This window comes from Populus euphratica, unplaced genomic scaffold (genome assembly GCF_000495115.2).
Source record: "Populus euphratica unplaced genomic scaffold, PopEup_1.0 scaffold1.1, whole genome shotgun sequence".
NCBI lineage: Eukaryota > Viridiplantae > Streptophyta > Magnoliopsida > Malpighiales > Salicaceae > Populus > Populus euphratica.
Window position 1 is genome coordinate 7017363 of NW_011499845.1, and position 11273 is coordinate 7028635.

At 34.4% G+C, this 11273-nt stretch overlaps 2 protein-coding genes across 2 annotated transcripts; both read right to left on the reverse strand.

Annotated features, from left to right (window-relative positions):
• Positions 1-2678: 2678 nt before the first annotated feature.
• ANN5 (annexin 5) lies at positions 2679-4695 on the reverse strand. Its single transcript, XM_011026379.1, has 6 exons — positions 4620-4695; positions 4313-4458; positions 3932-4150; positions 3194-3409; positions 3012-3101; positions 2679-2882 (listed from the first exon to the last, which is right to left on the reverse strand). The coding sequence occupies exons 1-6, from the start codon at positions 4693-4695 to the stop codon at positions 2679-2681; spliced, it is 951 nt and encodes a 316-aa protein (XP_011024681.1).
• Positions 4696-6203: 1508 nt separating this feature from the next.
• On the reverse strand, positions 6204-9613 carry LOC105125786 (type I inositol 1,4,5-trisphosphate 5-phosphatase 1-like). Its single transcript, XM_011026392.1, has 8 exons — positions 9470-9613; positions 8999-9183; positions 8774-8881; positions 8310-8664; positions 7887-8071; positions 7174-7282; positions 6647-6798; positions 6204-6545 (listed from the first exon to the last, which is right to left on the reverse strand). The coding sequence occupies exons 2-8, from the start codon at positions 9178-9180 to the stop codon at positions 6302-6304; spliced, it is 1335 nt and encodes a 444-aa protein (XP_011024694.1). The 5' UTR covers positions 9181-9183; positions 9470-9613; the 3' UTR covers positions 6204-6301.
• Between the last annotated feature and the right edge of the window lie 1660 nt (positions 9614-11273).

Consider the following 11273-nt stretch of genomic DNA (forward strand, 5'->3'; position numbering starts at 1 on the left):
TTTTGGGAGTTGAATTTGGCAAAACCAACACCGTAGATGGATCCGGAATGGTCCAAATAGTAAGGAACCGATCTAACTTTGTAGAAAATGGGTCAAAATGGAGTGAACCTGTCCAAAAACCAATTCAGGTGGTTTGCTGGGTTGAACCAGGAATATTCCAAGGAATATTCTTTTTGACTTTGACTTTAAAATATGACTCGGAGCTTGGCTTGGCTTCGGAATATGGCTTGAAGCTCGGCTCGGCTTCGAAATATGGCTCGCGGCTCGGCTTGAGGCTTGGCTCGGCGCAGCTCAAATATGGCGCGTGTGTGGCTCACTCGTCTTCTTCCTCGGGGCGCGTGGGCTACAGTGCTGAAACTTCAGACGGAGAGCTACCCAACTGCAAGAAACTATCCCCATATCATACTGCCCATAATTAGGATGTTCATGTTTTCGGAAGCTAGGCAGGTATAGGACATAAAAATAAGGCCCGGACAGAGAAGCGAGAGGTTTCAGACGACCTGAAGAGCAACATCAGACTGGTTTTAAAAATGACCAAAGATGTGCAATACAATAGTGCCACACCGAATGCATGAAGCCTGTGCTCGTGATTGGAAGCCATGGCTATGTACAGTCTGAGATAAAAGAGACAAGGTTCCCGAAAAGACTTGGAAAGACAGAACTCTACAACATATGCAACAAGTCCAGCACTTGACAGTTAAATAGCTTGAGGATACGCTTTATTTCTGACCTGGAAAATTAATCGCCGGAAGACCATGTTTCAAGGATACAGATGTGGATAGGCATCTCTGTGGAATATGTGGAGATATTTAGATCATTGTTTCTCTGCCATTAAATTCCTTTTTCATTCATTATTAGAAAGGAAAGAGGAAGAGAAAGGGAATGTTGGGTATGCGACTAAAGTCCCACATTGGTTAGAAATAGGGAGGATCAAGGGTATATAAGGATGGACAAATATCTTCATTGATATGAGGTCTTTTGGATATAGCCCAAGAGCAAATCCATGAGGGCTTAGACCCAAAGTGTACAATATCATACCAATGTGGAGATAGGTGGTGACCATAGTCCTGACAAGTGGTAGCAGATCCATGCCCCAGAGTTAGCCATGATGGATGAATTCTTGAAATACTGAACAAAAGGTGGTGGTCACGATCATGGATCAGCTTTATTGGATAGGCGGTGTGCTCCAGATGCTTCATGGACGTGTCCTGACCCCAACATGGTAAAGATGAGTTAACCTAGAAAGAGCAAACTCTCAAGTCAAGTAGTGCTTTTCAGATGCTTCATGGACGTGTCTTGACCTCAACACAGTAAAGATGAGTTGACCTAGAAAGAGCAAACTCTCAAGTCAAGTAGTGCTTTTCAGATGCTTCATGGATGTATCCTGATCCCAACACGATGAAGTAGAGAATGAAGAATCTTGGTTGGTAAAGAGTGGACGGATGAATGATTGTTTGAGTAGAGGCTCGGCGGTCCTTTGTTCGAGGGGAGGATTGTTAAGTATGCGACCAAAGTCCCATATTGGTTAGAAATAGGGAGGATCAAGGGTATATAAGGATGAACAAATATCTTCATTGGTATGAGGTCTTTTAGGTATAGTCCAAGAGCAAATTCATGAGGGTTTAGGCAAAAAATGGACAATATCATACCAATATGGAGATAGGTGGTGTCCATAATCCTTACAGAGAAAATATCAGAGCAGATTATTAATATGTTTGTCCATCTGGGCTAAATTGAATAAACTGACATAACATTTACTGTGCAAGATCTATTTCATTCCATATGTATCCTCATAATGCAAACAAAATTGTTGTTATGTCTTGCCTATTAGAAAGCTTAATACTTATTTAGGGTTATTTATTTAGGAGCCTTGACAACCTAAATTATTGATTTTTAAAGTTCAAGTCTCCGAATAAATTATTGATAACAAGCCTTTCTTCTTCTGCTTGTTAGCTCCGAAAATTATCAAGTATAACAAGCCTTTCTTCTTCTGCTTGTTAGAGCAATCAATATAACTTGCTTGGTATTACATTAATTAAAGTAAGATTCTTAAAGGGTTGTATGACTAGTACCACTCAATTTACATCATAAACCTAGGCAATTTTTGCCATGGCTTGCTAGTCCAAGGTAACAAATGATTTTAATTTGGCTAACTCGAGCAAAAGAACCTGACAACGAATTCAGAATAATCAGAATTTGGAAGATATGAATAATATCATCCAAAAATATTCAACCTTGTAGGGAATTTTGCAGTTTCTCGGTATCCTAAATTCTTATCATGATTTCAGGAAGCTTGCTGAGTCCATGGATTATTTATCAAATTTATTCTGCAGGATTAATATTCTCAGACAATATTGATACAGACAGCCAAATCAACATCAGACCCCATCCTTGTGTCAAAAATAAGCAAACAACCAACCAACCACACAAATTAAAGATTCTGTGTGGTTGATGGGGAAATTTTATGATTGACAAGCCAGGAACAAGGATGGATAAAAACCCACCATCCAGTTCTTATCAACTTCGCACTGCTTTCGGTTGGCATGTCGAATTCCATAGTCGTTGTTCGATGTCATGAAACAGCTTGTCATGTTCTATATCATTCATACTCGGTATGTCAAACTACTAGTCAGGAATCCATACAGTAGATAACACAATTCCACAGAAGAGATCTAGAGCTAGTACTTAGAGCCTAAGAGGGAAAGAAGGAAGGCCCTGTAGTGACCTGATGTTTCTGAATGAACAACTTCAGGTAATGGTCTTTTGTACTTCTTCAAGAACTCTTCCTCGATCTTCTGCAAATCAATCTCTGCCCTCGTAACCAGTATCCTGATTAGAGTACTATCGTCTGTACCCAAACCTTTCGTTGCCTTGCGCAACACCTGTAGAGCCATTCAATGATGAGACTAATTGTTGACAAATAAGGAGATTTCAATTGCTAACTACCAAAAACTTCAAACTGTGTTAATATATAGATTACAAATGAGAGAAGTTAATTAGTGTGATGATACCCTTGCATAGTGCTTTGTTGGATCAACGGCATATTGCAAAATTGTTAGAAGGGCATACTTGAAATTCCCTGATGCTTCTCTTTTAATTGTCTGCAGCAAGTTGAGCACGGTCATGAAGTGCCATAGGAAGAATATGGAAGTAAAAGTAGATAAATCACAACACAGTGCAGATGAAACTATACCTTTCTCAGTTCCTTTCCAAACATTTTATGGTAAACAGAAGCAAGGGCAATCAAATGTGCGGAGCTTCTTTCAGTGAAAATCTGAATGAAAGTGCTCTCATCCATTCCAGATTTCTTCAGCCCAATTTTGTTGATAGCTTTAGCATCATCCTCTACCAACAGACTATCAATTTCTGGGCCATCGTACCGTGTTATGGCTATAAATGCGAGTAGCAACTATCAAGAGAAAAGAAGGGAGAGAATCAAACCACAATAAATTTTGAAAATTGAAATCCCAAAAAGGGTGTCTTTGAAGGAACTAGACGATACTTCATCTTCAACCTAATTAACCCAAACACTTTACAGCCTATTTTTAAGACCAATCTCATGATTTCATTAACTGTGAAGTTTAAAGCCCTCAAGTCGTTTCAGACAACAGCAGATTCGAAAGAAATATAAACAGCTTTCTTCTCGTTAATTGATGCTTTATCTGGACTTCTATTTCCTCATATATACTTTGCTGTCTGTTAATGACAACTATACCCAATCAGATAATTAAGTAGCCCTTTCAGGAGCCACTCATAACCAATAAATTTAAAGATAGAACCTGATCAGAAGGTATAGTACTGGAGAATTTTATCAGGACAAAACAAACATCGAGCACGGTATTTTCCAGGCCATCATTCAGGGAAGGTGCTCGTATCAGAGCTATAAAATCTTATAATGCACGATTAGAGAGAGAATGAGGAAGGACCTAACCTTTTTATGATCATCGGATGTGTGACACCCAATGTCAAACTCAAGTCGCGTGCCAAAAGTAGGAGTGTAAACTTGCTTAATCTGTCGAATCTGGGATGAAGTACGGGTACATATGATTTCAGTGGCAGCTTTGACATCAAAAATAGGTCCTGTCAAAGCCTGTCTCAATGTTGTAACATCCCGTTCTATAGGACTTTTCATCCATAATAAAACTGCTTTCTGAAAATTTAAAATATAACAGGATCAGGACCTCATTCAATAGAACTGGCTAGCTTGGCCAGGCCGTACGTACCTTGAGATGGCCATGAAAGAATAATCGCAAAACTGTGTGGATATAAATTAACTCCAAATTAAGTTTCTGTCCTACCTGGACGTACGTACCTTGAGGTGGCCATGAAGCTCATGAGCCAATTGTTTTTTGAGGTCATCTGAGAACAAGGTCTCGTATTCTTGTTGAATGCTATCACGTTGAGATGCATTTCTAAGTGCAAGAATATTCACAACTGCCGCAGCATCACAGCCTAATCCTGATTTTAAAGATAATAGAAGAGTCAATGCAATGCCTTTAATTTTTCTAACACATTTTAGGTGGAGATCATTAGGAGGAGAGATTAACAAAGATCAAGAAGCTACCTAGCTAGCTAATAAGAAATCAACAAAAAGTAAAGAAACATTACTACGTAGAGACCTTTGAAAGCACGGTTTAGTTGCTCGGCATCATCACGTGAAGATTTTTGCATTGAAGGTTTTGTGAAGGTTGACATCTCTCTTTTTCAAGAGCTTGTTCTTTGAATATCGAAACGACTGAGTAAACAATCTTTTTTTTTTCTTTTTTTTTTTTGTGGAAGAAGAATGCTGTCAAAATATATGGTAGAACAAAAGTCTGGTGAATAAGAATTTGAACGAAGAAATGAAGTTAGATCGCTTAATAAGAAGCAAAATAATAGCTAGTCATTCCAGAAAAAAGAAGCCAGCCAGCTAATCCTTATCTGTCAACTATATATTCAGGCAATTTAGGATTCTGGCATATCTACATTTAAATAACACAAAAGTATTCTTGGTTCACAAAAAAAAGGAAAATGTATTCCTCGGCGAGGCCTAGAAATGGCAATAGATTGGGCGGTAGCATTTCCACCTTCTGGGTACCTGGACCTGACCAGGTTTTTTTTTTTTTTTCAAATAAAATATTATTACATAACCAACAATCCGACGCCATTTTATGTATACCCAACAAAATCACATGCTAGAAAGTAAATAATAATAATATAAATTTAATAAATTATTAACTAGCGCATATCCACATCTTCAACAACCAAATTCATTATAGACCACGAGAGTGATTGCCCTAATTTGTGTTTATGTTTTTTATTTTTTTATTTAAAAAAATTAAAGATTTTTTATTTTTTTTAATTTTTTAGTATTTTTATATTGTTTTAATGTGCTGATATTAAAAATAAAATTTTAAAAAAATATTATTTTAAAATAAAAAATAGAGAATTCAAAAGTTATCTGCCCCTGTTGAAATCTTATCCAGACGATGCCGGATGTAAGAAATTAATCTCATAGGAGTTTTGTCATCAAGCATCTATACTGTTGTGATCTCAGCAAATTAATATAAAGCTACTGAGACCATATATGTGGAGAATATATTTACTTTTCAGATGACTGGACCGAGAGTCACCGTCATCTCTAAAATATATCCTAACATGCGTTCTATAATTAATATCATTGCTTATTGTTCAACAACTATACAATCATATAGAATTGGCATACGCCAAAAGACACCAATAATTTCTTTTAATTAACCCACTTGGGATTTTAAACTCTATTTTCCTGAATCATGTCTGTGATTATATTATATATCCGAAATAATAATAATAAAAGAAAAACAAATAATATATCATGCCCACACCAGTTTATCCCTCGTGGACTGTCTCTAGCTAGCTACTTGTTGTCATATGTTCTTTGTTTTACATTTTCAATCTTCTTTTCTTTAAAATTAGGTCTTAAATACATGGTTAATTAGATTAATTAGTGAATCAAATTTGATTCTTAGACTGTGCTAATCATTGGAGGTTGCTTCATTTTATTTTTCTTGGGAAAAAATCTTCATAATTGTAGACTAAACAGGCATTGGATTTATAATCCAACGAAAATGGAAGGATGACTAGGACAATATCTGATCTCTAATACAATCACATGGAGATCTGAAAACAAACAGCACTGCATTCTCATCAGCAGATCAGAGCAACTAACAGAAGCTTCTAAATCCCTTTCTGTATTAGATAATATAATATAAATAATCACTTACTTTATGTGGGTGTATACATACATTGATATATGTGTGGTTACTGATTGATGTATCTTTTTTTATAATTTGAAGCTTGATCTGCTCTTACATGGATATCGATCGGATAATGGCATCTTAAATCTGGTCGTTATTTGATCAAACCTCTCTGATAGGAAGACTTTTTGAAGCCCTCTTAATGTGCTTGAAACCTGAACTTCTGCAGTAAACATGGCCTTGACTGGTCTATGATCAGACAAGTTTGACTCACCTCTAGTGTACAAATGTTGCTTTAGCCCCTCCCCGTGCCAAATAATCCGATCGCACCTATATTAAATAAGAATGAAGGTAAAAAGTACTCAACTTCGTACGAGTGTGTAAATGAACTCTAAATCAGAAGATTAATTTGTTGATAATTAGTTCATTACCATGCAGGGGCACGCCACTTCCCACCTTTTTGGCCTTCAGCACATCCAAAATATACATTTGATTTCAGGCAATATTTGTAAGTGGGAGCAAATTTGATAAGTCCTTCATGCCAACCTTCAAATACTTGTCCATTTACGAGCCCCATCCTTAGCTTCATTAATTTCCGTGAAAACAAAAGATTTCAAGCCTTATATAACAAAAATTTTACAAAACCATATCAAAAGTTTTAAGTTTTTAGATGAAATTTTAATATGTAATTTATATTATTTGGTTTGTATTATCTTGTATTTAATTTTATTAATTAAAATAAAAATAATAAAATTTAAATTCATAACTGTTGGCCATCTAATACATATGAAATCAAAATACTATCTTTGGTGATAATATTATTTTTTGAAAAAAAGAATTTAAAACTTTGTTTTTTTATAATGAAAATCGAAGAGACGAAAGGGAATACATAGCAGGTCATGAAGAGAGTGGCACTATAGAAGCAAAAGCAGCAAAGATTGACTCTGAATATATATACCTGGTCATTGTCTAGCAATGCATTCCATTCTTTTCTATCCACCAATAATCGAGTTGTTGCTTCTGGTAGAGAAATTCTATAGTTCAAATCTCCAAGCCAAATTACCCGGCTGCAGAAATTCAATCAGGAAAATTTAGCTGACGCTCAAATATTGATCTAATAAAGTAGCTTTTAGAGTCTTGATGAAAAATCTTAACTTCATTAGGAAGTCAACTTTGCTCTAAGAAAAGGCTTAATTATACACACAAGAAAAATAAATATATATAGATTGCTAATTTACAAACGTATAAATCAACCCTCCGAGAGGTTTAGCTACCAACTATAGGGAGCCCACTTCCTTTCTTTCTTTCTGTCTTTGGTTTTTTTTTTTCAACTACCGAAAAATTTAAAATTAATACAGTATAAGGAGAGCAATTTACATGATATATAATTAAAAAGTGATTTTATAATTTTTGAATGCTTGACAATTAAGCCCATGATGCCGACAAATTCTAAGTTGGAAGATGGCAATATTTTGACTCTTGTTTTATTTTATTTTGTTTTTATCATTGTCTCATTTTAATTTTTGGTTAGTAGTGAGACCAACATCATTAATTATATAATTTGTCAAATAATTAACGTTGATTAAGAAGGTATAAGATAAATTAACTATCAACATATGTATAACGAATTGGTTTGGACGGTTTCGAAAATCTAAAACCTAATTCACGTACTCATGATCTAGAATATTTCGCGGCAAATCAAGCGAAGGGCGTCTATGGAAGCTTGTTCGAGAAAATATTTCGGCTACGTCAGAATTTCTAAGCTTTTCATCTCCCTCTCTGCCTCCCGAAGCTAGATGACTGCACACAAAGCAGAAGCTTGTTTCATGTAACCGAAATCTAACCGACACAGATCCCTGCGAAGTCAAGTTTTAGAGAGGAAAACGAATATAAGAAGTTGCTCTAGAAAGTTGGGAGTTGTATTAACACATGGTCAACTCTTGTAAGTATTGTTGCCGAAATAATCCAATTAATGGGATCCTGTGATTTAGCTGATTAATGATAGATGTTGGCATTAAATCACCTCAGTTAAACCCCAGTTATAGAAGAAAATAATTGAAGAAAATAAACATGATTAAGATGTCTAAATAGTACCTTGTTTCCGAGGCCCATGATGCCACAGCCTACACAAGAAACACTAGGATGCCGGACGTAAGGACGGAGATCACTTCGAATCCAAACTGATATTAATATCCCGACCATTTGTTTACAAATGACACACCGGAAGTCTTCAGGAATGCTGCTTTCGAATACTGTCCTTTCATCTTCGATGAAAGAGGTTTTTTGTGTTCTTATACCTAGCTGCTTGTGGTTGTATTTCTGTTTTTCTAGGCAATACTGAATCTTCTTGTTCAATGCTTCTCTAATCAATGAATTCCAATTCATTGAGACCTTACTATTTTCAGAACCTAAGACATTTGATGCTCTTAGAGGCACAATCTCTTGAAACCTGATAATAGAATAATTAAAAAAAAAAAAAACTAACGCAAGAAGAATATTATATATTAATGGAAACTACCGATTTGCTAAACTTCCTTGTCAAAACTCACACTACTTACCCAAAAACGTATATGTCGCAAATATTATTGGGAGTATCTAGCCAATCGGAAATATCCAAATCTTCCTGTGGTGCAATCCCGCCAACATTCCATGTGCTGACGAAAACACTAAATTTACAATCAAAGAAAAAAAAGGGTATATAAGATTATTTAAGGATCAAATTAACTTTATATAGATATATTAATTAGAAAATGATAGAGATTATAAGATGTTTGCTTAGTTACCTGTAGTCGTGGAAGTTGTCCTTGCGCTGATTGCGGATGGTGTTATCGCTCAACGATGTTTGACCTAAGCTTGAAATATCCAGCAAGCTACAGGTTCTTGAGTCACCTGGAAAATCTGCCACAAAGTTGTTGTTGCTCAATCTCTTTCCAAGGATCTTGTTGGCTACTAATCTTGGCCACATGACCTGAAAACGTAAAGAACTATGTAAATAAGTACACGAATGAAAACACACACGACTATTGTTTTAAGCGTAAGAAGAGTACAATGACGAAGGAAGGTTGCAGAACTATCGTAATAAGTTGATGTTTATGAGGGCTCACTTCTTGGATTTCTGCCACAGCGCATATATAGAGAGGATAAGGGGTGAAGAGAAGGAGAAGCGCGTGAGAAAGGGTTTGGATAGACAAGGCCAAAAGAGATAAAAAGAATGTGCAGAGAGATAAATCATGCTGAGGGATGAAGAGAGAGACCTCTGCAAGTTGGAAGCAGCAACTCCTCTGACGTGAGTCGTGATGCGCCTGGCTTCAATTTTGTTTGCTTAATTACTTTGATAACTTGATTTCCTCAATTAACAATCATGTAATTCAGAAAGAGAGAGACGGAAGCAGAGAGAGAGAGAGAGGAAAACATTGGTCTCGTTGCAGGGATTAAATTTCCAGTTTAATGGGTTGATTTTGATTTGAAAGATATCTTAAGTTCTTCTCACGGATTAGTTAAAGAACCTGAGGGGGTGCAAGTGGGTGTGGGTCCATGAACAAAAATACTTAAAATTTTATGAATAATTACTGTAAACTTTTGATGACATGGCAATTGGGATATTGTCAATTGAATACTATTTGTCGGACCAATTTGTATTTTAAAATAACTTTCCGGGTTATCATAGCCACGTTAGCAACATGGTTCCAACTTGGAGAGGCATGTTTGTTCTCTTGGCCAATAGGATGATCCCTGAACGACCGCATTATAAGGTTATTTGGAATTATGTTTTAAATAAAAAAATAATAGTTTATAAAAAATTTATTTAAAATTAGTTTTGTTGTATATTTTTTTATCATTTTGATGTATTGATATTAAAAATATTTTTTTAAAAAATAAAAAATATTATTTTGATATAATTCTAAGAAAAAACAATTACTATCACATTTTCAAATACCTTTTAAAAGGAGCATCAATAAAAAAAACTAAAAAGAATTATAAAGTTTTTTTAAAAAAACAAAACTAATATTGATTTTTAAAATTCATGACCCGAGTCATTAAACTCGAAGTTCTCAATTTAAAAAATCATTAAATCAAATTCTCAATTAATCAAATATTGAAGGATAAAATTAAAAAAATTAATTATATAAAATAATTATTAGAAATATAAATTAAAAAAATAAAGATCGAAGTTAGAATACAAAATAAATTTTATATTTAATTAAAGGATTTTTTTAAAAAATAATCAATTCAGTAAAAGAACAAAAATAAAATGAAGGAGTAAGTCTCAAAATTCACGTAAGAATTAAATAAATATTTTTTATTGAATTATCCCAATAAATAGTACAATGTATTTGAAGCTACTGTGATTTTTCAAGGAAATCTGAACAAAATTTAAATTAAACAAATTTCCTCCCAATGCTACCAAAAATAATAAGAATTAAACAACGAAAGAGAAAAGGTAACATTTTTACCAATACACTCACTCATTGTTATAATTTCAATATAAAATTATTATATGAGTCTTGCGCAACATTTTAAATTTACAAGTTAAGATCATTCTTTAAATATGTCTTAAAATCCTATTAACCAAACAATTGTAAATTATAATTTAATCATCTCTATTTTCTTAATTAAACTCTTGAAATTTAATACAGAATGGCGATGGGTATAGAAGTTCCAAATCTAAAAAACCTTTCACTTAAATGAATATATTTGATAATTACTAAGGAATTATTCTTAAAATCTCATTCAACAACTTAAATTTTAAATTAAAATGATTTTCCTCATAAAAATAAATGTGAATTGATATTTAGAAAAAGCCTTGTGCACACACAGTATATAAAAATTTAGGAGAAATGTTCGAAAGGGCTTTATGTACACACAGAATATACAGATTTATGGAGAAAGATTCATTCGGAAGTTTGCAACTTCCACTGGAGAAATGTCGTAAGATTAAAAATCATTGCAAAAGGATATTGGAAAACGTTTTATGTGATGTGTAAAACATTACAAATTAAATCGATGGAGAAAGGTTCGCTCGGATGCTTGCAGCATCGAGTAAAATCGACCGATACT

What these genes read in the sequence shown, in the direction of transcription:
- ANN5 (XM_011026379.1), bottom strand. Translation starts at nt 4,695, where the DNA reads ATGTCAACCTTCACAAAACCTTCAATGCAAAAATCTTCACGTGATGAT. An exon ending in AGCTTCATGGCCACCTCAAG is followed by an intron (nt 4,151 to 4,312) that starts GTACGTACGTCC and finishes TTAAATTTTCAG; the next exon opens with AAAGCAGTTTTATTATGGAT. An exon ending in TTGGAAAGGAACTGAGAAAG is followed by an intron (nt 3,102 to 3,193) that starts GTATAGTTTCAT and finishes AACTTGCTGCAG; the next exon opens with ACAATTAAAAGAGAAGCATC.
- LOC105125786 (XM_011026392.1), bottom strand. Translation starts at nt 9,180, where the DNA reads ATGTGGCCAAGATTAGTAGCCAACAAGATCCTTGGAAAGAGATTGAGC. An exon ending in CGAAATATTCTAGATCATGA is followed by an intron (nt 7,283 to 7,886) that starts GTACGTGAATTA and finishes GAATTTCTGCAG; the next exon opens with CCGGGTAATTTGGCTTGGAG. An exon ending in CATTGCTAGACAATGACCAG is followed by an intron (nt 6,799 to 7,173) that starts GTATATATATTC and finishes AAATTAATGAAG; the next exon opens with CTAAGGATGGGGCTCGTAAA.